Below are 25,383 nucleotides of genomic sequence, written 5' to 3'. Positions count from 1 at the left end.
CTTTGTTCATTCAAAAACAACGGACGCTCATTGGTAAGGCATCATATCATTTAGCTGTTTTGTTGCACAGAATCACCATTTTTTTTGAATCTTTGATAAAGAAATTTAGAAAAAAAACATGCAACAATTACGAGCATGAACTTACCTGGTGTATTCACCACTTCTTTTGAGAAGAAGACATAAGCTTTTTTAAACATAAGCTTTTAGCTTGTTTGTTGTGATAAACTTATTAAATAGTTTCAGAGACGCAAAATGGGTAACCCAAAAACAAAAACTGCTCATATCACTGATGTACGAGAGGAAAGAACTATTCAAGATGATTGCAACAATATTCCACAACTAAGATATCAAGATCGAACACCTAATCCAAAATTGTACTCCAAATGAGTATATGCTGCACTGAATCCTGATTTGAAGGCAATATCTGAACCAATCCTCATTATCAATCCAGTATTGAAAATCTTCTCGAGACAAATCCCAAAGATCGTTGCGACAATGGAAGTAACTTTGAAAACTATCTTCAAATCCTGGTTAATCAAGGACTGAACGATGTGAAGTGATCAGTTTTAAAGGAGACAAAAAAATGAGCTGGAGGCTAGAAAATGAAACTTAAAAGCGGTATCAGCAGCCGAACTTTTAGAAGGGAAGGGTACAATCGACGAGATAATGCGCGAATTATTGGAATCGCGGAAAAACGCTGTGAAGGAAAAATGGCCGGAGTAACTTCGAAGAGTACAGCCAAAGCCTTGTCAAAGAAGCTGGAGCTGAAATTGGGACGACAGTTATCCTATTGCCCATAGATTAGCTAACAGAAATACGATATCACGACCGATGATAATTCAGTTTTTTAGTCGACTCGCCAAAGTAGAACTTCTCAGTAAAAAGCGAATCTAAGCCAGTCCCAATCCATGAAGTTCGTAAAAATTTTTGAAGATCTCTTAATCTTATGAAACAAGACCCACGAGTTGAATCAACTTGGACACGAGAGGGCATTATTTATTTCAAATTTAAACAAGGTAACATCATCTTTTGCATAAGAGGTATACACGAAGGAGGAAAGAAGCTTCAATACACGATAGAAGACAGTGAAAGCTGTTTCGTGAAACAATAGCAACCATATTCAAAACCGTGAATTTTTTCATTTAATTTTACGGTCACACCAAAAACACCCCGATGAGTTGGAAGCACTTATACATAGCCTTGAGTCACCACCTGATAAAATTTGCCACAGCGAGAAATGGTTGGAAGACTGTAATAATCACAATAGCTACCGGCTAAAAGATTAAAACACTAAAATTAATAAACCTAGAAAAAGCATGGGGGCTGGATTCATGATGTAAATGAAAGTTGACGTAACTATAACTGAAGAGTTTGCATCTGAATTGGCTTGAAGTGTTTCGGTTTTTGTTAAATTAGTAAGAACGTTTTCTGGATAATGCTGGTCTACAACCCTCCCAAAGATGCTTTTGTAGAAGACTTCAAAAAGGTGTAAGAAAACATAAGCCACAAAAAGCATCGAGCTATGAAATGCGGTGATTTAAGTACTAAAGTTCTGAAAACAAAAAACCTATCCTATCTGTTAGACCATAAGATAGTAAAATATATAAATGTTATACGCTCGAAAATCAATCATTCTCTGATTATAACCCAACTTTCTTAGAGTTGTATACCATAAACATCAGCGTGACTCTGACAAAAGGTATCCTGATACTTTTTTCTTAAATTCTCGATGGTATATACATGACTATAACATTGCTTTTGTGAATGAATTACAGAATTACGAAACATTGGACACAACAAAATCGATTGATGATCTTTTTGAAGAACTTCAGTCGAAATACCATAGTATTCAAAATAAGTACGCTCAATTGATAAGATCCAAACTAAAGAACGGAAAACTAAGTGACAATGGTTGACTAATCATATAAAAAATTAGTTGCCAATCGTAGTAGACTTTATAAAACCTGGCCTAAAAAGAAAAGCGCATAAGGAACAAGATTAAGCCTCGAAATTGCTCGAAGTAAAACTCAAATTGAAATTAAGAAGTGTAAGAGAAACTATTATTATGATAAACTCAAAAAACGCAGTTGTGACTCAAGACAAATTTATAGGCTTTTAAATGAAAGAAAAAAATACAATACAAAAACAATACTTTTAAATGAACGTAAAAAAAACAAATACCTCCAAAAAAAAACAAATTTTTTCAATAAGTCAAATAGCTGCGACTCATCCACTGATGAATTGGCTTTTGCAAATGAGTTTAAAACATTTTTTTTCCACAATTGGAAAAATTCTAGCCAGTAACATACCAAACCTTGTATATGATCAATTTTTTTGTCACGCTGAGTTTTTGTATGCGTAGTTTTCCTGTCTCGGAAATGGAAACTCAAACTATTTTTTTAAGCTGCAAAATGATGTTCCTTCTGGTATTGATGGAATAAACAACTTCGTTCTCAGAACAAGGTCTTTGGCGGTTGCTCCTGTTTTGAAGCATCTGATCGAATTGTCTTTGAAATCAGGAAGTTTTCCATCATATCTTGCACCGGCGGTTGTTTTTCCTTTGTATAAGGATGAATCTAAATTTTATGTCAGTAACTATAGAACAATATCACTAGCTGCATTGTGAAGCAAGGTGTTTGAGCGAGAAATTTACAACAGAATATTTAATTACTTGGAGTTTATGTTTATTTTTCTAATTTATATCAAATAATTTGGTTTTCGCAAAAATCACAGCACTGTTGTTGCAATTCTCAAAGTAACTAAAAAATGTCGCTGAAATTTTAGCCAATAGGTCAAAACAGCAGTATTTTTGATTTAAAAAAAGCTTTCGACACCCCTGATCACCATACTTTGTTTCGAAAATCAGAAAAGTATGGTGTTATTTGAAATAGTCTGAACTGGTTTATAAGCTACTTGAAGCATGGGAAACAAGTTGAAGAAATTGGCACCTCAACTTCAATGTGGCAGAGTATAAAGTAAGGTGTTCCTCTTAATTCCGCGTAATTGTGCTGCCAAAGTTATTACAATTTTGATGTGGGTTTTCAAGTAACTTCTGGCGTTTGAAAGCCCTTTTTTGGACATGTTCACTGGATACTACCGCATAAGCTCAGTTAGGTGTCTAATGACTCTCAAGCCCCCATTCAAACATTTTGATGATACGGGGGTTCTAGGGGAGGATACACAGTTAGCAGTAGCAGTAACCGCTATTTGAACAATTTCTAGTTTTGTAATGAAACCGAGGGTAAATGTGCCTATGAGTAGCAGGTTTTCATGTTTTTCAGCAAAAAAAATTGTTTTTATAAAATGTAACTCCGTTTTATTATGATACAGTTAAACCAATGTTTTTCAAATCTAAGCCTCTTCTGCTCAGTAGATGCACAATTTGTTGAGATGGTGCCACATACTTTTCTATGTACTTTTTTTGTCAATAATTTTGATGATACGGGGGTTCTTGGGGAGGAGACACAGTTAGTAGTAGCAGTAACCGCTATTTGAACAATTTCTAGTTTTGTAATGAAACCGAGGGTAAAGGTGCTTATGAGTAGCAGGTTTTCATGTCTTTTGGCATAAAAGTGTTTTTATAAATTGTAACTCCTTTTTTTATGATACAGTAAAACTAACGTTTTTCAAATCTTAGCCTCTTCTGTTCAGTAGATGCACAATTTGATGAGATGGTGCCACATACTTTTCTATGTACTTTTTTTGGAAATTTCAAAACCTTTTTCTTCAGCTGCTGTGTTTAGGCTTGATTATTTCTGTATCTACGCTTCCTTATCTGTTGTATCTAAATTGATTTCAGTCGAATTCAGGGCAGCACTTGGCAACGCTTATGGGTTCGTCAGCCGTCCGCTTTTTGTTACTGATGTATTTAAAAGTAAAAATAAGTAACATCGATAAAATAATTCTTCTTCTTCTTCGGCAGAAGGGTTGAGAAAAGACAGCATAAATATTTAAGTTCGAATTTTGAACATTCATTACATGAAAGCCCCTAAGTAAGCCCGAAGTTTTCTTTTGGCTCTCCTGCAACCTCTACTGTACAACACAGCAAGCTGATCAAGGTTCTCTTCAGATATTAAAATAAACATGGCAAGGAGTAATAACATCAAAGATACTTAAAAGATTTCATCACATTTCGGAGTCACAATTTTTGCCTAAAAGTAAAGCAACGCGCATTTTCCAAAAAAATGTTATCATCAACCCTTACTCCATAACATTAATTGACGTCAAAAAAAAACGGGTTGAGGCCTCAATAATGTATGATTTGTATGCTGATTTGATAAAAATTATCATACTAGAACTACAAACTACTTGAACTGCATTCAAATGAGAGACAGCATAAGGACTTGAATGTGTATGGTAAACAGAGCAAAAAAAGTTTAATCTAATATTTTTCTGTTTTGTTTTCTTTTACTATGTATTTTCTGAAGCCATTCAAATAAAAACGTAAAGACCCTTTAACCAAAAAATGAGTTCGCAGAGTTCTAGCTGGAGACTTTTTTTGTTTATTTACCTGCCAACGGCATTGTCCAAATCCAGTGGTGCTGAAATAGTGGACTCTTTAATTCTTCGACATACAATTGATTGATTTACTAACACTTGGATTTACTTTGCTGAATTAAAATTTTTCACGTGGTGAAGCCAGCAGTGAGAGTTGGGGGACGGAAAAACCCGTTGGGGATTACGGTCTTTTGGCCAAGCAAGTGCGCTGAGCCTCCAATGCTCTAGGAACATTGGATCAACCAATTCACGTGGGGTGCAGTCGAGAAGCCTGAATTTTATCGGACATCTTTCTATTTCGAGAAAACGACGACGGTGACGCCAATTGCGTAGAAGCGGAGTGGACGCTAATTTCAAACTTGCATCTATGCCTTGGAGAAAGCGGCCCAAGCTCCATAACAGGAAACCGATTCTGGATTTGGCTACAACCAGAAACTCTCGGATACTAGACGAGTTCCAGGATATCTTCCAGGAAGGAACGAAACGAAACATTTGAAACCTACTAAATGTTTTCGAGTAAGCAAATAAAGGAAGAATCCCTGGAGCAATTTCACTTCGTATTTAGTGGACTCGCGGCTAGATGCAGTCAAAGTACGCTTGAACGACGGATCTTAAGGTATAATTTTTTTGTCAACATGACCAACAAGAAAGCAAAAATAGAGTTATGCAGGGCAACAAAACGCCCGACTAGATTTACGAGATCGCACTGTTGTACGAAAAAGGAGATAAGTACGCCAAAAGCTATAAATTTACCAAAGGAGGACTAACACCGGCTCCAGCAGGGGCTCTATACATAAGAGCTAAAACAAATAATTCAATCGAAGGGGGATTTTGACGGCCGTTTCAGTGGTGCACGAGGGGATCGTTTCGTGGTGCACGAAAGGCCATTTCAGTGGTGCAATAGGGGGTGCTTTAACTGCGATCAAGCCAACTTCATGACTGAACACCGCTCAAAGTGCGCAGCTCGGAACGCCACGTCCAATTATTGCAGAAAAACAGAATGTTACGAACGGACATACCCAGGGAAGCGTGGCGGTGACAAAGGACGGGTTGGTCTTATTCATGGTGATACCGAGCTAGAGGACCAATTCGCGGATCATGGAGACCTAAAATCCCAACAGAACAACTCGGTTCGATGGGTTAAAAATCACCGACAGCAATCCCACGAATGGGATTCCGACAGCTCCGACAATTACATGGTTATGTCGATCCGGAAAAATAAGGAGGAGCACGAATTCAAAGTAGCGGGAGTACGATTGCCGATAAAAATTATTGGGAACATAACGACGGCGAAGATGGATAGTGTGTCGCCCATTTCAATTTTTACCATCGGTGAACTTAAGAAGACGCTGGGGAAAGCCGAAGTACAGCTCCTATCTTTGGGGCCGAATGATGATCATTTTCGAGATAACGGCAACAACCCGCTGAAGTTCATGGGGAAGACGAAGGTGATGCTAACGGGTGATGAAGGTGGTCAATTGGGTGGGTAGCGGAGACGTATATCGATGTAATTGGAGGATGCAGACCATCAAAAGTTAGGCAGGAATTATTGCCGCTGTTGAGACTTCAAGTGGTGCAGGCTGCCGCCGGTGATGTAATGAACATTCAAGGATCAACGGAGCAACCGGACAATCCACTGGAGGAATGGCAACTGGACTTCAGTAAGCATTTTAATGATGTATTCAAAAGGGTAGGGCGAATCCGCAATTATAAGTACAAGCTGAGTTCTTCAAGGCATTTATGCCAGTGCAACAGAAAAGCAGACGGGTTCCGATCACGCTCCAGAATGATGTTGTTTAAAAAAATTGAAAAGTTATTGAGCCAAAGGCATCTCGGTAAACTCGACGAGTGTTCGGGTAAGCATTTCACATCGCCAATAGTTTTCACAGTCAAAAAGGACGGGTCGATAAAATTAGCGCTTGAATCGCGGGAACTAAATAAACAGGTACATAAAAACAAGTACCAGATGCCGAATAACGAAGAAATAATGGATACAGATGGACAAACGATTAGCGAAAACCGGGCACGGTCTATTTTACGACCATGGATTTGATATACGGTAAGTATGGACTTAAACGCCGGACACGTTTTTTCATTTTGCCGCTAGTTTGTCTCCGGAAGCCTACAAGATCAGGTAAGCCTACTGTAGGACAAACTATTAGCGAAAACCTGGTACGGTCTATTTTACGACCATGGATTTAATATACAGTAACTATGGACTTAAACGCCGGACACGTTAACTCGTTTTGCCGCTAGTTTGTCTCCGGAAGCCTACAAGATCGGGCAAAAAAAAGTCGCACCTCGCTCTCCTCTGTCGTACAACAGCAGATCTTGTTGTTGTTATTGCTCCGCGGACTACTCTGAGAATATCTCCGCGAGTTCTTCTACGACTAGTAGGGGATTTTTCCACAAATCTTCGATGGTAGCAGATATTGGGTTGGCCGGGCAGTTGAACAGATGATGGCAGTCTTCGATGCATGAGTTGCATTTGCTGCAGAGCTCTGATTCAATGTCCGGTTGTAATCGGTGTCTGGTTTCGGCTAGTTTCCATGAGAAACCTGATCTAAGCTGACACAAAATTCTTCTGTCGTAACGGCTAAGTTCTTCTTCGTCTTTCAAGATCTCAGGAGGGACTCTTTTTAAGACTCTGTTCTGCTGGCTTTTGGCTCTCTCTTTGGCGACTGCATCTGTGTGTAGCTGTTTCAGTGTCTGTTCAAGATCGTCTGTTAGAAAACTAGCGACTTCTTCACTTGAACTGGCATGCCACAGCAGATCTTAGCAAACAATGGTGATTATCGCCGTCCGATCAATTTTGGATCAAAGCCAACAGCGAAAAAATAAGTGGTTAGACTCATTGGTGAGAAACTGGATGAAGGCGATGTTTAAAATAGAGTCATACTAGCGGCCAGTGATGACTCATTATTACCAATTTCCGCAGCTAACAACAGACGTGCTCCTCCGACCAATAACACGTTGCAGCTACAAGTTAGACAAGAAGAAATTCGCAGGTCCATTCTGTCTTTTGCTACTAGCAGTGCTGGAGGGCCCTCTGGTTTGCATCCACAGCATCTCAAGAATGCCATTTCCTCAGCTGCTAATGAAGTGAGAAATAACATGTGTGCACACTCACAGATTTTGCCAACATCATACTCAGAGGTCAGTTGCCAGCTTTCATCAAACCAGTTTTTGCCAGCGCAACTCATTTCTCGTTCCAAAAAGAGTGGTAGCATCAGGCCGATAGCAATTGAAGATACCATACGTCGCCTAGTTGCTAATTGTATGTCAATTTGCATGCTTAGAAAGTTTGAAATATATTTCAACCTATTCAACTTGGCGCAGGAGTCAAAAACGGCTGCGAAGCTGCAGCACATGTTGCTAGAGAATTTGTCAATGATAGCAAAGACGATACTGTGTTAGGGCTTTGCTAATGCGTTCAACAGTGTTCGTAGGGTTATTATTTTTGAGACGTTCAATGAGCTCGCGCTTGAAAAGTTGTCGTTTGTCAATTATGCTACGAAGAAAATAGCTTCCTGATTTACGGTGATTTCAACATCGAGTCCGCTGAGGGTTTCCAACAAGGGATCCGCTGGCTACTTTCGGATTCTGTCTCATTCTACACCAGTTACTCATTGGTCTGAACAGCGAGCTCAAGACTGGTTACCTTGTTGATGTATCCTTGGGTGACTCCTGGCGCGTAGCACTTGAAGATCTCCTTCGTTTCAGCGAAGAAGCTGAAAAACTAGGCCTTTCACTGAACGAACAGAAATGTGAAGTCACAGGTCTTGGAAGTAATAAACACGATATTGAGAGCCCATTCCGTCCACTTTACTATCATTCAAAGCGGTCCAGCAGAATAAACTACCCTTTTAGGCCCAGGTTTAGGCCAGTCAGCTGTCCGCAAGGAGTTCATAGACAAGCTCGTTAAGCTCAAAACCCTGACGAGTCGTACCTACAAATTTCACGCACAAACAGCTTTTTTCCTCCTCAAGAATTGGTTTTTTTTTATCCCAAAGTTTATGTACGTTCTCCGATTCAGCCCCGCGCTCAACCACGGTGATGTGCTCTGCGAAATTGACTCAACTGTGCGCTCATCTGTGGAGAAACTGTTCAACTGCATTATCTCCGATCAAGCGTTCTCGCAAGTAACACTTCCCACAAGTTCCAGGGGACTCCGCTGTGTTAATGTTCTGACCTCGTCGGCATTCAAGTCCTCATACATTGGCACCGCTACCATGAAGAATTCTATCTTACCCGGCAACATTTCACGTGACACGTTTTTTTCGGACACTGAAACCTGTTGAGCCAGAAGAAGTTCTGCAACATGGACATTAGCAACAAATAGAGACACTGATTGAAACCTATTTTTGAGCGCCAATTCAAAAAACTTATTGACATGGCCAACAACCACACTGATATTGCCAGATTCTTTGATCCACGAGCACAAGGATCCGGTGAGTGGCTTGATGTCATACCATCGCGAAATCTCGGTTTCACACTTTCTGACAACGAGTTGGAGCTGGATTACGCATTGGAGCCCCTGTCTCTGCACAATTCACGTGCAAATCTGGCTTTGTGTCATCCACTTACTGAAAACATGCACTAATGTGTCCAAAGAACAAACACCGTTTCAGAAGACAAACTAATTGCAACGTTGTTATGCAGGAAGCACTTAAAACCGCAGGCTTCTCATCTTTCGAACCGGTAGGTTCATTACTTAAAGACGGTCGAAGACCTGATGGGCTGACTCTGACGCCTTGGTCTGGAGGACCTGTTTTAGTGTGGGGTTTCACATGCATCAGCAGACTGGCTTACTCGAATTTGCATCAGGGCATCATTCCTGGCTCAAGCGCTGCTACTGAAGCCGAAGCGCGAAAAAGGTATCATTACTCGGATCTCTCTTCAACTGTAACTTTTGAAACCATAGCCATAGAAACGTTAGGCGGGATTGGGAGAACATCGATTGAATTCATCAAAGACTTAGCTGGTAAGATCAAGGAAGCGACAAGTGAGAAACTCGCTCTTAAACATCTTAAACAGAGACTGGATCTTGCAATTCAGCGGGGAAATGCTGGCTGTATTTTGAAGGCACTCTCTCAGTGATTTACTTTTGTAAAGTGCTTATTTCTATAAATTTACTTTATTCCTTTTAAACAATAGAAAATAAAAAATTAAACATACAGCCGGCTACTGAGAAGCTTTAGCAAAGGACAGCTTGACCAGACAGGACTTTCATCTCAATTAGCTGAAACAGTTAAATAAATTTATGGAAATTTTGAAACCGTTCCAAGTACATTTGGTCTTTTTTGTCATATAATAGCACAAAAGAAAACGTAAAGTAAATCAGGCAGGATGAGCAAACAATAGAGTCCAAGCCCTTAACGTTTTTGCCTCATGGAGCACATTTCTTCTGGAGATATGAGAAATGTGATTACTTCATTCAACCATGACTTGATGCGTGACTTTTAGGTCAGTTCTTCATATAATCAAGTCTTGATCATTTTTGAAAGTTAAGGTTCCTGTCTATAAGATAATTACAAGAACGTCTAGATTCAACTGATCTGAAAAATCCGAAATTATTCAACGGGCGATACAATCAAGGGTGCTAGGTCTTTTACCAGACCGACCTTTTACCAGACCACAATGCAATAATTCAATTAAGATAAATTTAAATTAGTTGACTATTCGAAAAGGAAGCGGTTAGAACAAACAAGACTTCGCTGAGAAACCGTGAAAACATTGTCTTTAACCAGACTAAACGGCGTCAATACATCTGTCAATCAAAGTTGTTGATAGAGTCTGGTAAAAGGTCCATGTTATAACTTTTCTCGTAAAAGGTCGGTCCCCATTATTAAGGTAGTGGACGAAATTTTCTGTGCTACTTGCACAGCAACCGGAAATCATTTTCTTAAATTTAGTTTTAATAGACAAGTAACCCAGCAAAAACTTCTTCTTATTGATCAAAAAACATACTGATCAATGTGGTGCTTCAGTTGTACCTGATTCAAGATAATATGATCACAGAAACCTTTTTTTGATATGGCAGAGGACACAAAATATGTATTTGTGCTCACTGAGAAGTCATCTGAAACACAAATTCAGTTTTTCATTAAAAAGCTATCGGAGCTTGGCGTATATGCATCGCTGGATGAAACTGATGACGATAAAGTTGTCATCGCATCGGCTAACTATGACGTTCTGTCGCATAAAGCCGAGGAAATTGGCCTGGAAATAGCTGCAAAGTATGGATCTGAATTATTACCTATGCCTTTTAAAAAAGATCTGGCTGAAGACGGCTTTTATCTCGAAAAAACTCAGAACTTGATGTTTTCAAGTGCACAAAAGTGCTTGCTGTTGAGATTAATTGTTGAAGAAATATCAGTTCCCATCAAAGCTCTTCCTGCGCTTGGTATAGCTTTGCCGAAACGACTTACAAATGTTGAAAACGTCAAATTGCTTACAGCGTTGAAGCATGCTGCGCCTTGTATTGTCGAGGAGTATTTTCCTTTGCATGACTTGGAAGCCAAAAATTCCCTGTGGAAGAAAATTCGAGCCAATCCAATCCGTGTACCGATTGCAGATGTTAGAGATTATTTTGGAGAGGAAGTGGCTTTCTATTTTGCGTGGATGAATTTCTTTAATATCACTTTGCTAGTGCCTGGTTTGGTTGGTCTGTTTCTCTACATGATCAGACCGAAAGGCGTTGACATTGACCACGCCAAGTTTCTTCCAGTCTTCGCCGTTGTAGTCGTCTTGTGGGCTGTTCTTTTTCTCATTTTCTGGCGCCGGAGGCAAGCGTCATGGGCGTTTAAATGGGATACCAATGATTTTGAGCGCGTTGCTGAAACAAGGCCAGAGTTTTTTGGAGAAATCCGAAACAGTCCCGTAACTGATTTACCAGAATTGTATTATCCACAATGGAAGAAATTCCTTAGATACTGTGTAAGTTTCCTGGCGGCTACCCCAATGTTGCTACTAGCAGTTAAAGCTATGCTTTTATCGCTCAATTTGAATGGATACATTAAAGATCATCACAGTATTATCTATGTTAAATCGCTCTGCCAGTATGCAGAACCCGGTGCTATTTTTGCACAGGATAATCCGTACTACGGTTGGATGGTACCGACCTTGCTTCACTCTGTCATCATATTGATTCTGAACACTATCTATCGTAGCATTGCAGTATGGTGCACTGATTTTGAGAACCACAAAACCGTAGCCGAATGGAACAACTCTCTGGTCATCAAACGGTTTCTGTTCGAGGCTTTCGACTGTTACTTGCCACTCTTCTATATCGCTTTCTACCGGCTAGATATAAATTCTCTGAGAAGTGAATTAGTGGGGTTGTTTTGGGGCGATGAGTTGCGAAGACTTGCTCTCGAAGTCATTGTTCCCTTAGCCATGAGCTGGAACAAACGGCGAAATGCGGAAAAGAAATACAAAGAAGCTAAAAAAGAAGACAAAGAAAGTGAAACGAACTGGCAAATAGTGAGAGAGTTGCAAGAAGACGAGTACGAGGCTTTTGATGATTACCTTGAAATGGTGATTCAGTTTGGCTACATTACATTGTTTGCGTCTTCAATGCCTCTGTGCTCAATAATTTCTGTCGTGTTCATTTTCATAGAAACCAAATCGGATTGTTTCAAACTAATGTTTGTAAACCGAAGACCTCCGTCGCGAAGAGCTGCTAACATTGGAGTATGGATGCACCTAATGCACTTCATGACTATTTCCGCGATCGTAACAAATGTTATGCTAATTGGCTTTTCATCTGAACAACTTCAAGTTTGGTTCCCACAGTTTTATGACTTTCACGATAACGATCATTGGATTTCCCTAGGCAGTGGACGTTACGTTGTGGGTCTTGTCTTTTGTATGGAACATCTTCTGCTGATTTTGGCAGCACTGGCTAGCTGGTTCATTGAACCAGAGTCAGACAAGTTGAAATATAGGATTCTGAGAAAAGCATACAAGCAGAACGAATTTCAGCAAACTAAAGAGTGACAAAAAGTCATGCGAAATGATTTGACTGATTAGTCTTAACAACTGGGAAAAGCTTCATACTTTTTTTTAGTTTCGGTTCAACATGTGTTCTGTAATCTTTTGAATTTAAATGCTGTAGTAGAAAAGATGGTAAATTATTTTTTTATACATCATTACATATCAAACCATTTTTCAAGTACTTTCAAATCATAATGTTATTTACGTTATCATGCTGTGCTGAGGTGCTTTAATATTCTACAAACTCAGGCAATATAGTTCAATTTTTTTATTACTAACGAACATATTTTCAAGACAGGCACATTCGTATGTGTAAACCTAGTCAAAAGTTTGCTATAGCTCTTTTGAGTACCAGTTTTGCTTGTGATTATTCTGTTTCCACCCATAAGGACAACCGTTGTAAGTAATATTAAATTTACTTTGCGACAGTATATTTATCTCGTGTTGTGCATTTCAGGTAGTATAGTTTGAGTTAGTATAGATGGCAGAAGCGAATGCGGCCGTGGCCTTCCGCTTCGAGGTGGGGGACGATGGACTGAGATACCATATAGACAATGATGCAGTGGCTGCCATTGGACTCGCCATATGTAGAGGGTGGAGACGCTGGGCTTACGACACCGCCAACAGGTCAGTTAAGAGGGGTTCGGCTTTTTTTGAAGCATTGTAGCGAGAATTTAGGTTAAAACTCGAAGGGCTTGTTTAATATTTTTTGAAGAAATTGGATAAATTCACTTAAGGTGGTGGTATTCGAATTGTTAGTTCAGTTCATGTCACACAGCGAAACCCAGAAAAAGTACCTCAGAGCCATGAAAAAAATGAAAGCGATAATTTGAATGCTATTTTGTTTCTTTTTCTTTTCACTAATTCTTAAATGCGATCAAATTTTTAGCGCTGAAAATTTTCTGTTTCAGATTGAAGAATTGGTTGCCGACTACTAGACTGACTGTAGTGGCAGTTCCATCCTCCTTAGTCCTCTTCCACTTTGGCAAGTTCGACTGGACAGTCAGTCTGCGCTCTATGGTGAATGAGAAACTCAGCGCCCTTCCAGCAGCCTACAGAGTCATGCTAACTTCCAGTGTCATATACATAGGATGTGCAATGGGAATCAAGAAGATGCTCAAACTAACCCTTAGGTCAGTGAAGGTTTAACTGGGATTTGGTTATTGCACCGACACGAAGTAGGGAGGAAATTTGTTTCCAGGTTTTTTTTTTTCACAGAAAAAATGGGTACAACAAAGTTAGGCCCTACTGCAAGTTTGAGTGATATCATGCTTTGAAGCCCTTTCAGTCGCGATTCGATCAAGATTTGCTCTAGCAAACGCTGGTCTTATAACTCGAGTATAATTTCTAATGTAGCTCGTTCAAATTTGTGTTCAACTTTTCAGTCCAATTTCATTGGCGGGCGATTTAGTTGCGGGTCTTTTAACTGCTTTCTTAGATATTGTGTTAACTTTTCAGGACAGCTGGGTCAATTTAAAAATTATATATATCTAAATGTGCTTATTTTTTGGATCAATAAAGTTTATGAAAGATCTTGTCTGGAAATCTATGAATACTTTTTAAAATTACTTAAAAAGTCGACATTTGAAGTAGTAAGAACATTTGAAGTCGACATTTGAAGTAGTAGTGTCTTATTCTGCTATCAGATGCCGAAACATACTTTAATCTTTTAAGAGACGTTTAATTATCTTACCTTTTTTAGCTAAGCAAATGGTCCATTATTTTGACGTTAAGCATGCGAAAGATTTTGAGTAATTTTTGAGCATACAAAGCAAGCCGCTGAAAAACCTGTTCTCGGGCCAAATTTTGAATCTGAATTTATCAATTCAAATTGCAGCATAAAAATTTGGCAATAGTCCAGCATTTTCTTCACTCTTTGGCCAATGTCAACCCAAATGGAGAGGTTACATGACAAACTATCCCTTACCTTAAGATCCCATGCGAGAAAGTCCCTGCCAATGAGATACCAGTCCAAAAGATACCTCGTTCCAAAATCGCCCACTAGAGAGGATACCATAATAAAATAACAAGGAAAAACGATTGAAAGAAATGAAAATAGAGGCAGTTAGTCAATCAAAGCAAAAACAAAGCGTGGGTTAAAATCAAACAAACGACAAAACTTTTGCTGCCAAAATTTGGCCTAGAATTTTTTGTTGGGTGAGTCTTTGAAAAATGGGAGGAACTTTGTATTCGGGTTATTAGATTTTTCTCTTTTGTTTTCCACGCTAAATCAGGTGCCACAAATAATCATTTGAATGGGTCGAATGACATACCAAATTGACGCTCTTTCAGTCGTGAAAAAAATTCTCAGTATCGAGAAAAAGTAGTTCAAAGTTTTTGATTCTTATTTCAATTTCGAGCGAATGAAGCGAGCGAACAGGCTTAGAATCGCTTATTTATGCTTGATTCAAGCCCTGAAAACGTAATTTTCAGCAAAGAAAAATAGTTATTGGAGTTGTAAGCACCATGTTGGGAATCGAAATATTCAAAAAAAATAGCAAACATTTTGGCAAAAAATTTCAATTTTTTTTTTGTTTTTGTACTTTTTTCTGCCAAAACTTTTGTCCAATTTGCCTATATTACTCGGATTGTCCAATATGCCTAAATATAGTTTTACGTCAGATCCTTTTATCACATCGCACAGAATAAACTACACTAATTTGAAAAAAAAAACTTTTTTGCAGTTTTTTCAAGACTGTGATCGGAACATTCTGTGCTACTTGCCCAGTGACCGGCTATCTCTGTTATCTTATAAATGACCGGATTTAAATTGTTCAAAAGGTAGCAAAACTGAAAATTAACCTCGTAATCCAATTCCCATCCCGTCGAAAAAAAAACATGATTATTTAGAAAAGTTAACAAAAAATTGCAAATGTTTTCATAAAAATATTCACTATCTTTTAACCAGTTTTACTATCTTCAGACCGCTTAAAAAATAATTGACTATCATCTAATTTGTGAATGAATGTTCTAGATACAACGGATTCATGTATGACAAACCCAAGAAAGTGTCAATCAAGACTCGCATATGGGCGTTGTCCATGCGATGCCTGGCCATAGTGAATCCCACAACATTTGTCTATCAGCACGTGTTGCCTAAACTGCCACTGCCTCCGTTGAAGAAAACACTCAAGAGACATTTAGACTCCGTGAGACCCTTCTTAAGCGAAGAGGAATATAAGAAAACAGAAGAGGCGTCCAAAGATTTTGAGAAGAATTTAGGATGGAGACTTCAGTGGTATCTGTGGGCGAAGCACTTGTTCGTGCCAAATTACGTAACGGATTGGTGGGAAACCTATGTCTACCTGTACGGCAGAACACCAATTATGATCAATAGTAACTACTACGGACTAGATTGCGTGTTTGTGACAACTAAGATCACCCAAGCGTCTCGTGCTGCGAATATGACAGCAGGTCTACTCAAGTTCCGCAGGATAATTGACCATCAGACTATGAAGCCATTAATGGCTCTAGGTCTGCGACCTCTTTGTAGTTCTCAATACGAGAGGGCTTTTAATACCACGAGGGTTCCTGGAAAGGAATTTGACACGTTGAAAAAGTACCACAGATCGGAGCATCTTGCCGTTTACCACAGGTGAGTAATCAAAATGTTTTCCTTCATAAGATTGGCCCTTGAATGCAATGTTGTATGAGGTGCCATTTTGTTTCGGTTGATTTTTTGGCACTTTGATTTGATATTGTTGAATATTTGAAGCTTGAAATTGTTGTTAGAAAGGTATAGCTCAACTTGTTGTTTTTGTCAACTACGTGATTGATTGATTGATTAAGTTTTTTTAGTCTAATGCCGGTTTAATTTTTTAAAGAAAATAGTTTTTTTCCGTGCAAATCCGATGAGTTTTTTTTTTCAAAGTGATAAACGGAAGGTACGTATGTATTTTTCTTTGCTTTTCACTTGAGACTGAAACTGATGGAATGTTTGGCATTGTGCTGATTAGTCATTTCACACTAGCCATCAACGCTTTGCTATGAATCGGCGGTCATTTCAGAGGGCGCTGGTTCCAAATTCCAATCTACATGGGCTTTGAAACTGTGCCTCCGAAGGATCTGGAGCGGTTGTTCCAACAGATTCTGGACTCCCCCATGGAACCCCTGCCCGGGGAAGAGAAATGTGCGGCATTCACTTCCTGGAAGAGAGACGAATGGGCAAGGTGAGATCAATAGTTTTGGCTGTTGCTTTCCAACAAAATTGTGGCCCAACACTGAACAGCTGATATCGCACACAAATCATTTAAGATAGTTTACACCAAATTTGAACCTTTGCGGTTTGACTTTCGATGTTTATTAAGTTCAATTCAAATACTTGTGCTAAAAGGCAAGTTCCTTTGTCCAATTACGAAAGCGGAAATGGTGGAGAAAACGTAAACCACTACGTTTGAAAGTAGATATTAATTTTCAAGTTTTTTTTCACAGGAATTGTAAATTTATCTACTGATCCAGTTTTCTCAAATTGGGCCAATTTATCAAGAAAACGTTGATCGTAAATTGTTCGTGGAATCCAAAGCGGCTGAAGGTCAAATATTTTATATTTCTAGTTACCGTTTCCTCGCGTTCATTGACACGTTTCCAACTGTCTGTTGACTACGTTTTTAGTTCGTCTGCTTATTTTTGTCGTATTAATTTTCAGACCATGGGTTTCTTCTGGTTTAAGTAACTCTTGTTTTTAATTGAATGTCATTTTGTGATTTTGTAATTGTAACAAACCAAGTTTCGTTTTGTTTTTGCTAAAAATGATTTTGACTTATTTACTCTTGCGAAGCTAGTGTGTATTATTACGAACCATTTTTTTCCAACCTAAGTCGCAAATATTGGTGCGACAACCCAATAATTGTGGGGCACCTTTACAGCTTTTTGATAGCATGAGCTTTGATAATAAATTAACACAGTTGACACATTTTTAATTCATCAAAAGAACCGGAAAAAGCTATTTCTTTCAAACATCACTATCGTTTTCAACGTTTTTTGTAATTATTGTTCCGACTTTCGATACGAAAGTAACGGAATATTTGTGCTCGGAGTGGGTTTTTTTTTTTTCATCAGACAAATTTCGACTTTTTAACTAGCCATTTTTGACGGATTTTTTTTTATATCATTCGAAAGGTATTGTTGTCCTGAGCTTAAATTTGAAAAGATATTTTACCTGTGATCATTTTTTGTAAAGTTACGGGGGTTTAAAGATTGCCATTTTGGCCAATTTGGGACAATTAACGCGCGATATATTTCGCGCTATTAACGCGTAAGCGGAGAGTTAATCCGTCTTAGAAATCGTTCCAAATTGGTTACAAGATGCTTATTTACCATAATTGATTTGTTAAAAGGATCGAAATCTATCCTTTTGTACTTAATATGGCGTGTGGGGGATGATTTTCAAAAAAAAATTCAAATTTTGGAGAAAAAAAATTTCATTTTGTTTTAATTCATTTAATTTTTTTTATATTATTAGTGCTAAATCCGTCTTAGAAATCGTTCCAAATTGGTTGAAAGAAGCTTATTTGCCATAATTGATTTGTTAAAAGGATCGAAATCTATCCTTTTGTACTTAATATGGCGTGTGGGGGATGATTTTCAAAAAAAAATTCAAATTTTGGAGAAAAAAAATTTCATTTTGTTTTAATTCATTTAATTTTTTTTATATTATTAGTGCTAAATCCGTCTTAGAAATCGTTCCAAATTGGTTGAAAGAAGCTTATTTGCCATAATTGATTTGTTACAAGGAGCGAAATCTATCCTTTTGTACTTAATATGGCGTGTGGGGGGATGATTTTCATTAAAAAAAATCAAATTTTAGAGAAAAAAAATTTTCATTTTGTTGCAACTCAATTAATTTTTTGCTATTACTGCTCCATAAACATTAAATGGCGGTCGGAACATTCAAGGCTTCGCCCTGATACGAGCAGTCTTGTATTCTTTTGTTACTGGTTTCCGTCTCAGTTTTATTCGCTAACTTGCAAAACTATCCTTGAGTTGTATTGGAAGTGATGCGAAGCTCTTCTTTACTTCTTTGTATGAAATACGTTGAGTTTGTTTTTTTTACTCATGCAACTTTGTGTTATAGAATAAGTTGACTCTTTTTTGAATCAAAGTCGCAACTTTTTGTGTTCAATTTTGGTAGATTATATATTTGGCGATATCAAATAGCCTTAACTATATTAACCTTATTAGAGCGCCCGTTCATCAAAAAATGTGGGACTGTGTGAAAGTCCAACCCCGCCACAATGGGGGGAAAATGGATAATAAACGCATTAATAGAAATAGTTAGTGTGTGAAAGTAGTTTTATCCTAGCAGTAGTGTTTAAGGCAGCTGAATCTTGGTCTTGAGGTTCGTGGTTGAAATCTCATAGGCTTCAAAGCTGTCATAATTTGCTTTCGAATTTCCTGAAATTGCATTTTCTTCCTTCAATTGAGTTTCTTTTTGCACCTGTTTGCGTGCAGTATCATCTCTGTCTGAAATTGAAAGAGCTTCAATTTGTTTCATGAAATTGAAAACTTGGAAATAAAAATGTTTGTTTTTTCGTGCTTTTGTTTTCTAACGCTTTTCATGCTACAATGACTAGGGTTCATAACGTTTAAGTGTTATTTCTGAGTATATCCTCTTGCAGCTTCGCCTCTGTTTTAGTTTTATTATAATTTTCGTATTTTTTAGATGTCGGGAATCTTACTTTCTGAGCAATCCTACAAACAGGAAGTCACTGAACATAATTGAGAGTGCGGCATTTGTGCTCATTCTGGAGGACAAAGAGGCGAACTTCAACCCTGAAGACGAGTCCGAAGGTAAGAGATTAAAGTCTAAAAGAGTAGCTAGGTTTTGAAGTATAATTATCCAAGGGGCCAATTTGCTTTGTAGTCAGTACGGCGATAAAGATTAGATAGATAAATGTTGGTATTTGATGTCAACCGCGATAAAATTTTGTATTTGATGTCAAACATATTCAAATGCAGCTTTAGGATTAGACTTTTCTGACCCGCAAATAGTGCAACCGAAGTTCTTAACATTTTGATTTGATGCTCAAATTAATTCAATGGAAAGATTAGGTTTTGAATCCGCTCACTGGCCCTTAAAAATATGGCTGGCGAAAGTATGTTGTACAGTCTTGGAACAAAGAAGGTGCAGGGTGTTTGAAATAAATTTGGTATTTTACAGACGTTAAAATACATTCTTTCTTACAAATCAAAACAATTTGAGAGTAAGCTTAATTTTTTAAAGCTTTACAGGAAAGCCAGAAAGGTATTTAAATGAGGTACCAAATAAAGCGTACAATAGTTTCTTCCAACCTCTCTCAAAGAATAGGAAGGAATAATGGAATAGGTTGTTAATTGTAAAAGAATGAAGTGATTTTCTTTCATATAAATCTTGATGATTTGTTTTTCACGGAAAAGACTGTAAATGCTCTAATAACTACAGAACTGCATCATACATGTTAAAACAGTTATGGATGAACTTAGATATATATGGACTTTTTGAGTTCAATTCAAGTTCATTTGCTGAAAGATAGGCAAATTGCGCTCTTGAATTAAGAAAGCGCAAATCGCGCGAAAAAGCGCGTAGAATCATGTTATTAAATGTTTTATCTGGTGTCAAATAGCCTTTTTTCAATTCAACTTTTGCTGAGTTTTTTTATTTCACCTTTTCATGACTATTTTTACAATTTCTAAAAGGTTTTTTGTCTACAAGTTATTGTGTCGATTTCAGGCGACCGATATGCAGCCGAGGCTCTGCATGGCAACGGATACAACAAATGGTTCGATAAGACCTTGTCGGTCACAGTGTTTAAGAATGGACGCACTTGTGTCAACGCCGAGCACTCCTGGGCAGATGCACCGGTGTGTTGTCAAGCATTCGAGTACGCTTTCTACCAGGACTACAGGGTGTTTGGTTAGTAACACTGAATCATCCTAAACTTCTCAAAATTGTAGTGAATATTTGTACTAAGATAAGATATGATGGTTTATCCACAAGGAAAGGGACCGACGTAATAACTGTGAGCTTATCACGGGGACTCATTATTGGCACCTCTGTCAAAGTAGTTCATGCTTTTTTGGTCAAGTTTCGAATTGCCGCCTCACCTTCGCTAGTGACTATAACACATCTTTTTTTTTGTCAAATCGACTTTTAGCTCGCATTTGACAGGATAGGAACTCAATTCATTGTACTTCAATAACAATGGTTGGATCCGGTGATGACTGTTAAGTATGAGTCTAAGTTATAACAGTGATTTTAAGAATAATTTATCAATGCTCACAGGCCTGAATACGAGCTTGAAATTGGCAGACAGTAGTATTTTTTAAAAGTGTGAGTTATGTTTTAGGGTACGAAGAGGACGGAAGCTGCAAAGGGGAACCATCAGACAAGAAACTGTCTGCTGTCAAACTCCAATGGGACTTCTCGGAAGCGTGTCTGAAAGACATTGACTTAGCTGTAGCAGATGCTCAGACACTAATAGCCGACACAGACATCAAACTCATGATGTTCGGTGACTATGGAAAGGGATTCGTGAAGAAGTGTAAGTGCAGTCCAGATGGTTATATTCAACTGGCTCTTCAGCTAGCTTACTATAGAGATATCGGAAAGTTCCACTTGACGTACGAAGCCTCAATGACAAGGTTATACAGGGAAGGCAGAACAGAAACAGTAAGATCATGCACTCAAGACACCTGCAATTTCGTCTTGGCTATCGAAAGTGGATCTAAGTCAAAGCAGGAACTGAGAGACATGATTTGGAAGAGTTGCGATTACCATTCTAAGCTGTATAGAGACGCCATGGCGGGAAAAGGAGTAGATCGACATTTGTTTTGTCTGTATGTGGTGTCCAAGTATCTCAAGAAGGATCACGACTTCTTGCAGAAGGTCATCTACGAACCCTGGAGGCTCTCGACTTCTCAGACCCCTCAGGTGCAAATGAACCTGGTCAGTTTAGAAAAAGAACCGATGTTCAGGAGTCCGGGGGGAGGGTTCGGGCCTGTCTCCTTTGACGGGTACGGAGTGTCGTATATCGTAGCAGGGGAAGACATTTTCTGGTTCCACGTGTCATCAAGAAACAGTAGTCTGAACACAGATTCGCATAGGTTCCGAGGAAGAATCAGACAGGCTCTGTTGGACATGAAGGCATTGTACGAAGACTAAGGAAGACTGAAGTTGAATGATTGTCAAAAGTGATCGAACTAATGAAACTATGTGAAACAAATAGGAATTTAAAGATCAAGTTAGTTTGTCCTTTCTCCTTTAGATAAAGAATGAAATTTTTGAGCTACAAGTACAAACAACCTTGTCTAAGTTTAAAACCTATTTAAAGCTTTGTCACGTAGGCGAGCTTATTCGCTCATATTTAATTCATGTTTAATTTGAAAACAAAAACAGGCATAAATTAACTTGATCAAACTTCACAATTAGTGCAAAAAAAACTAGAGTTTTACGGTTTACAGTTGTTTGCCTAGCTCAACCAACAATATTCAATCACAACGCAATGCATTATATCAATTTTGGAGCCTGAATTACCACTCACTGAGTTTTGTGCTGAACCTGTGCTCAACAGTAGTTTAAATATAACATCGGTTTAGTTGTAGCAGTTAGTCTTCGTAAGTTTAGACTAGACGTAGATGTTTGTTTTCATGAATCCATGCACAGTAGAAATTTTTCCTAAAACTGTAATGCACTGAAATTTTATCAGGGGCCGTATTTGAACATCATTTGAGAGAGCTGTAAATACTTAATACTCGAGCTGCTTTGTAGATTCATTTCCTGTATCTTATAATATTCTTAACTAACTTTAATTGTTTTTTATTAAATTTTCTTTTAACTAATACAGGGTTATGCTGCTGTCATTTTTCTGATCATTAGTTATCGATCTGGCTCTGTACTATTATCTCATTTACATGATGAATAGAAATTCGTAACCGTTCTCCTTAACCGAGAGTCAGATAAATGTAGTATTCGCTATAAAAACCACGTTTCCGAAACCAGCAAAACGAAAGAAACCAGCTTGCGAAATTCGTTCACAAGTCTCACTTGGTATGCTTGTTTTATTTTCTTCATTTATGCACTGGTAAGACTCAGAAAAAAACCCATAAAGTGCCTAAGATGCTCAAATTTTTCATTAGTTCAGATAGTGCTTTTTTCAAGAAAACAATTTTGAAAGTTGTATTTGCTCGTTTCTGAGAGTCAATGAAAGAAATGAATGGACTTAGATAGGTCGTGTAAAATTTTTTTGGATTCATTTTAATAGAAATGTCTTAGAAGTGATTAACACTTTGTGTTGTATTTAAGCGGTTTGACTTATGATTTCTTTTCAATTCACTCCACATGTTATTTTAAAAACATGATTCCTCTCTCCTTTCATTGAAAGTATTGTTATTGTAGCCATTTGCCTAATTTTGCGGAACGCTTATGATTCAGTCTCAAAAGTTAGTTCATATTCCAATTCGATTTTTTGCGTTTTGACATTTGGTTTCTTCAGTTCTGTGCGTTCTGTCTATTCAAAGGTAGGCAAACTCAACTGTCGAGCAGCAAAAATAATGATTATGAAAAAACTTGGATTTTGATTTTCGATTTCAGTGGATTTGAATAAGCAGCTATAAGTTCAGCTTTCTCAAATTGAAATTATATCGAAAAATTGTCTATCATACTTGTTTTTCATTTGCGAAGAGACTTAAGTGTTTCTATTTTTCTTTGCAATGCATAGTTTTTCATAAAAACAAAACTGCTATTTTTTTAGAAATAAGATTTTTTTACCCATTGAATAATCCTTTCACTGATTGATTTTCAAAGGTTTAGTTCGTGCGGTTTTAACTGATGTTTTTCTTTCGGAAAAGAATTGTAAACTTTTATTTTCTGTTTTGATGGTTTGACCTTAGGTAGAAATTCGATTTGCAATTTTTTTTCTTCTCAATGATAGGTTACAGTAGGCTCTACAACAAAATTGCGAATGGCCACAAAACAAAGTATGACTTGTAGTTCTAAAGGAGATTTAGATTTCAAAATATCTAGCGGAATAATAGGGTTCATTAAAATTACACGAAGGGTTCAGTTACACAAAAGAGATATTAATTTTAAAATCTACATAAATAAACATTTTTTGAAGATTGTGTTTTTTTTCCATCTTTTATATCATATGGGTTCTTGTTATTCAACCGGATTCACTTCCGTACATGTAAAATGCTAGTCATACAATTCCACATGCTGAATTTCTGAACATGCTAGTCATAACTTTCATACCATGAACGTTCTGCGTTTTTTTTTTTAAAAAATAGCGTTTTCTACTACAAAATTTTTTTAAAATGAAGTTGATCGTAATTAATACGAACTATGTAGCGGTTTTAAAGAGCGGTTTTAACTCTTTTTGAAGACTGCAAACTCCAGAAAAAAAATATAATTAAAAAAACTGCCAGTCATACAAACTCAAACTGTAAATATTTAATGACAAGCAGTTTTTTTACAAACAAAAAACTAGAAAAAATTACCTTTTTTTAGCCGGAAAAATATTTCTGTTAACTATCAGACATCCGAAAAAATTAATAAAATATTTACTTTTTTTTTGAAAATCTAATCAATATACTGTCTCAATTTTTAGATAAGCCTAAAGTCTGTTATGAAATAATCAGCAGTTTACAACCGTTGAAAAAAAATTTATTAAAGAAGCTTTTAGCTTTGCACAAATAATTTCAATTTTTCTAATATTTAATATGTAAAATTAAATTTATCTTTGAGATCTTTGCCACTTAAATTTGTAGTTTTTATCGACTTTTCGATTAATTGTATGTCAGGATTAACACAAAAAAAAATAAAACCAAACTCAGTACGAAAAGAAACATTTTCACCCAATCTCAATCTCTGTTCGTAAACTTTCAAAAAACGAGAAATTGCTAGTCACACTCTTTTAAGAAACAAAGAAATGCTAGTCGATTACTTTCATACAACGAGAAAATGCTAGTCTACAAGTCATGTGTGAAATGCTTTTTCCCAAATAGTGAATTTATATCCTAAGCAATTGATGTCAACCCAGGTTGCGACGGGCAAGCAAAAGTGAAAAAAAATTGTTCTTCCGAAACCTGAAGCATTAAAAAAGATTTTTGTTCTTGATTTTTTTTTTTTCAAAAAGATGTTTAATTCAGCTGCACTTATTTTTACCTAAGCAAAGCTTATGTTATAATACGCATCTTTTATTCCAAATTTATGCAGCCTATTTCTGTGAAAAATGTCAGTACATATTTGTACTTTAATTGGGCAAACCAAGCCAGCGCAACTAGAAAGCAACTTTCCTAAAGTTAAATAGCAAATAAGGTTATTTCTTAGATGTAGCGTTTCAGATATATTTCAAGAAATAGGCAATTTAGTAGCATGTAAGATTCTTTAGTGGTGGTTAGTTTTATTTTGTTTTCAAGAGATCGCGGCTCGAATAAAAGGATGTGAGACTTTTAAACCCTGAGGCATAGGTTAGTTTCTCGCACAAAGCAAATGATCATTTTTGAAGACTTAGTTTCTTTTTTCTTAGCTTCTTTTCCGAGAGCAAGGGACTTGTAATGGGGATCAGTCTTAATTCCCCATGAACAAATTTCCTTACAAATTTTGCACATGAAAATTACTGCACTTACTTAGAATGCGTAGTTTCAAAGGCTACTTTTTTAACTTTTGACTGCTCCAGCATGGCTGAGTCGTAGAAATTTTAATTTTTACACATACGGAGCGTAGTGTTATATTACGTATTACGGTATCCTCATTTTTTCCAAACCAAGTCGCAAAAAAAGGTGCTCATTATTCGGTGGAATTTTTGATTTATTATATATAGTTAACTGTTGAAACATAGCGATGTATATTTGTTCATGACTAATTGATAGCTAGCTTTTGTTTGATGGAAGGCAGATAAAACGAAATTGTAT

The 25,383-nt window shown here is 37.3% G+C and overlaps 2 protein-coding genes across 2 annotated transcripts; both read left to right on the top strand.

Annotated features, from left to right (window-relative positions):
* The first annotated feature begins 214 nt into the window (after positions 1–214).
* On the top strand, positions 215–22,408 carry LOC134842383 (carnitine O-palmitoyltransferase 1, liver isoform-like). The gene is made up of 8 exons (XM_063858696.1): positions 215–237; positions 12,953–13,122; positions 13,407–13,628; positions 15,470–16,090; positions 16,503–16,664; positions 19,157–19,284; positions 20,204–20,386; positions 20,820–22,408. The coding sequence occupies exons 2-8, from the start codon at positions 12,977–12,979 to the stop codon at positions 21,632–21,634; spliced, it is 2,277 nt and encodes a 758-aa protein (XP_063714766.1). The 5' UTR covers positions 215–237; positions 12,953–12,976; the 3' UTR covers positions 21,635–22,408.
* LOC134856252 (anoctamin-8-like) lies at positions 10,200–12,828 on the top strand. Its single transcript, XM_063872599.1, has one exon. It carries the CDS (start codon positions 10,534–10,536, stop codon positions 12,496–12,498), a length of 1,965 nt encoding a protein of 654 aa, XP_063728669.1. The 5' UTR covers positions 10,200–10,533; the 3' UTR covers positions 12,499–12,828.
* Positions 22,409–25,383: the final 2,975 nt, after the last annotated feature.

Source organism: Symsagittifera roscoffensis, chromosome 1, assembly GCF_963678635.1.
Source record: "Symsagittifera roscoffensis chromosome 1, txSymRosc1.1, whole genome shotgun sequence".
In the NCBI taxonomy this organism is placed as follows: Eukaryota; Metazoa; Xenacoelomorpha; order Acoela; family Convolutidae; genus Symsagittifera; species Symsagittifera roscoffensis.
This window is presented reverse-complemented; position numbering and strand designations above follow the sequence as displayed.

Coding starts and splice junctions, on each gene's coding strand:
- LOC134856252 (XM_063872599.1), top strand. CDS start 10,534: ATGGCAGAGGACACAAAATATGTATTTGTGCTCACTGAGAAGTCATCT.
- LOC134842383 (XM_063858696.1), top strand. CDS start 12,977: ATGGCAGAAGCGAATGCGGCCGTGGCCTTCCGCTTCGAGGTGGGGGAC. Junction 13,123..13,406: donor GCTTACGACACCGCCAACAG/GTCAGTTAAGAG, acceptor TTTCTGTTTCAG/ATTGAAGAATTGGTTGCCGA. Junction 20,387..20,819: donor CCAGGACTACAGGGTGTTTG/GTTAGTAACACT, acceptor GTTATGTTTTAG/GGTACGAAGAGGACGGAAGC.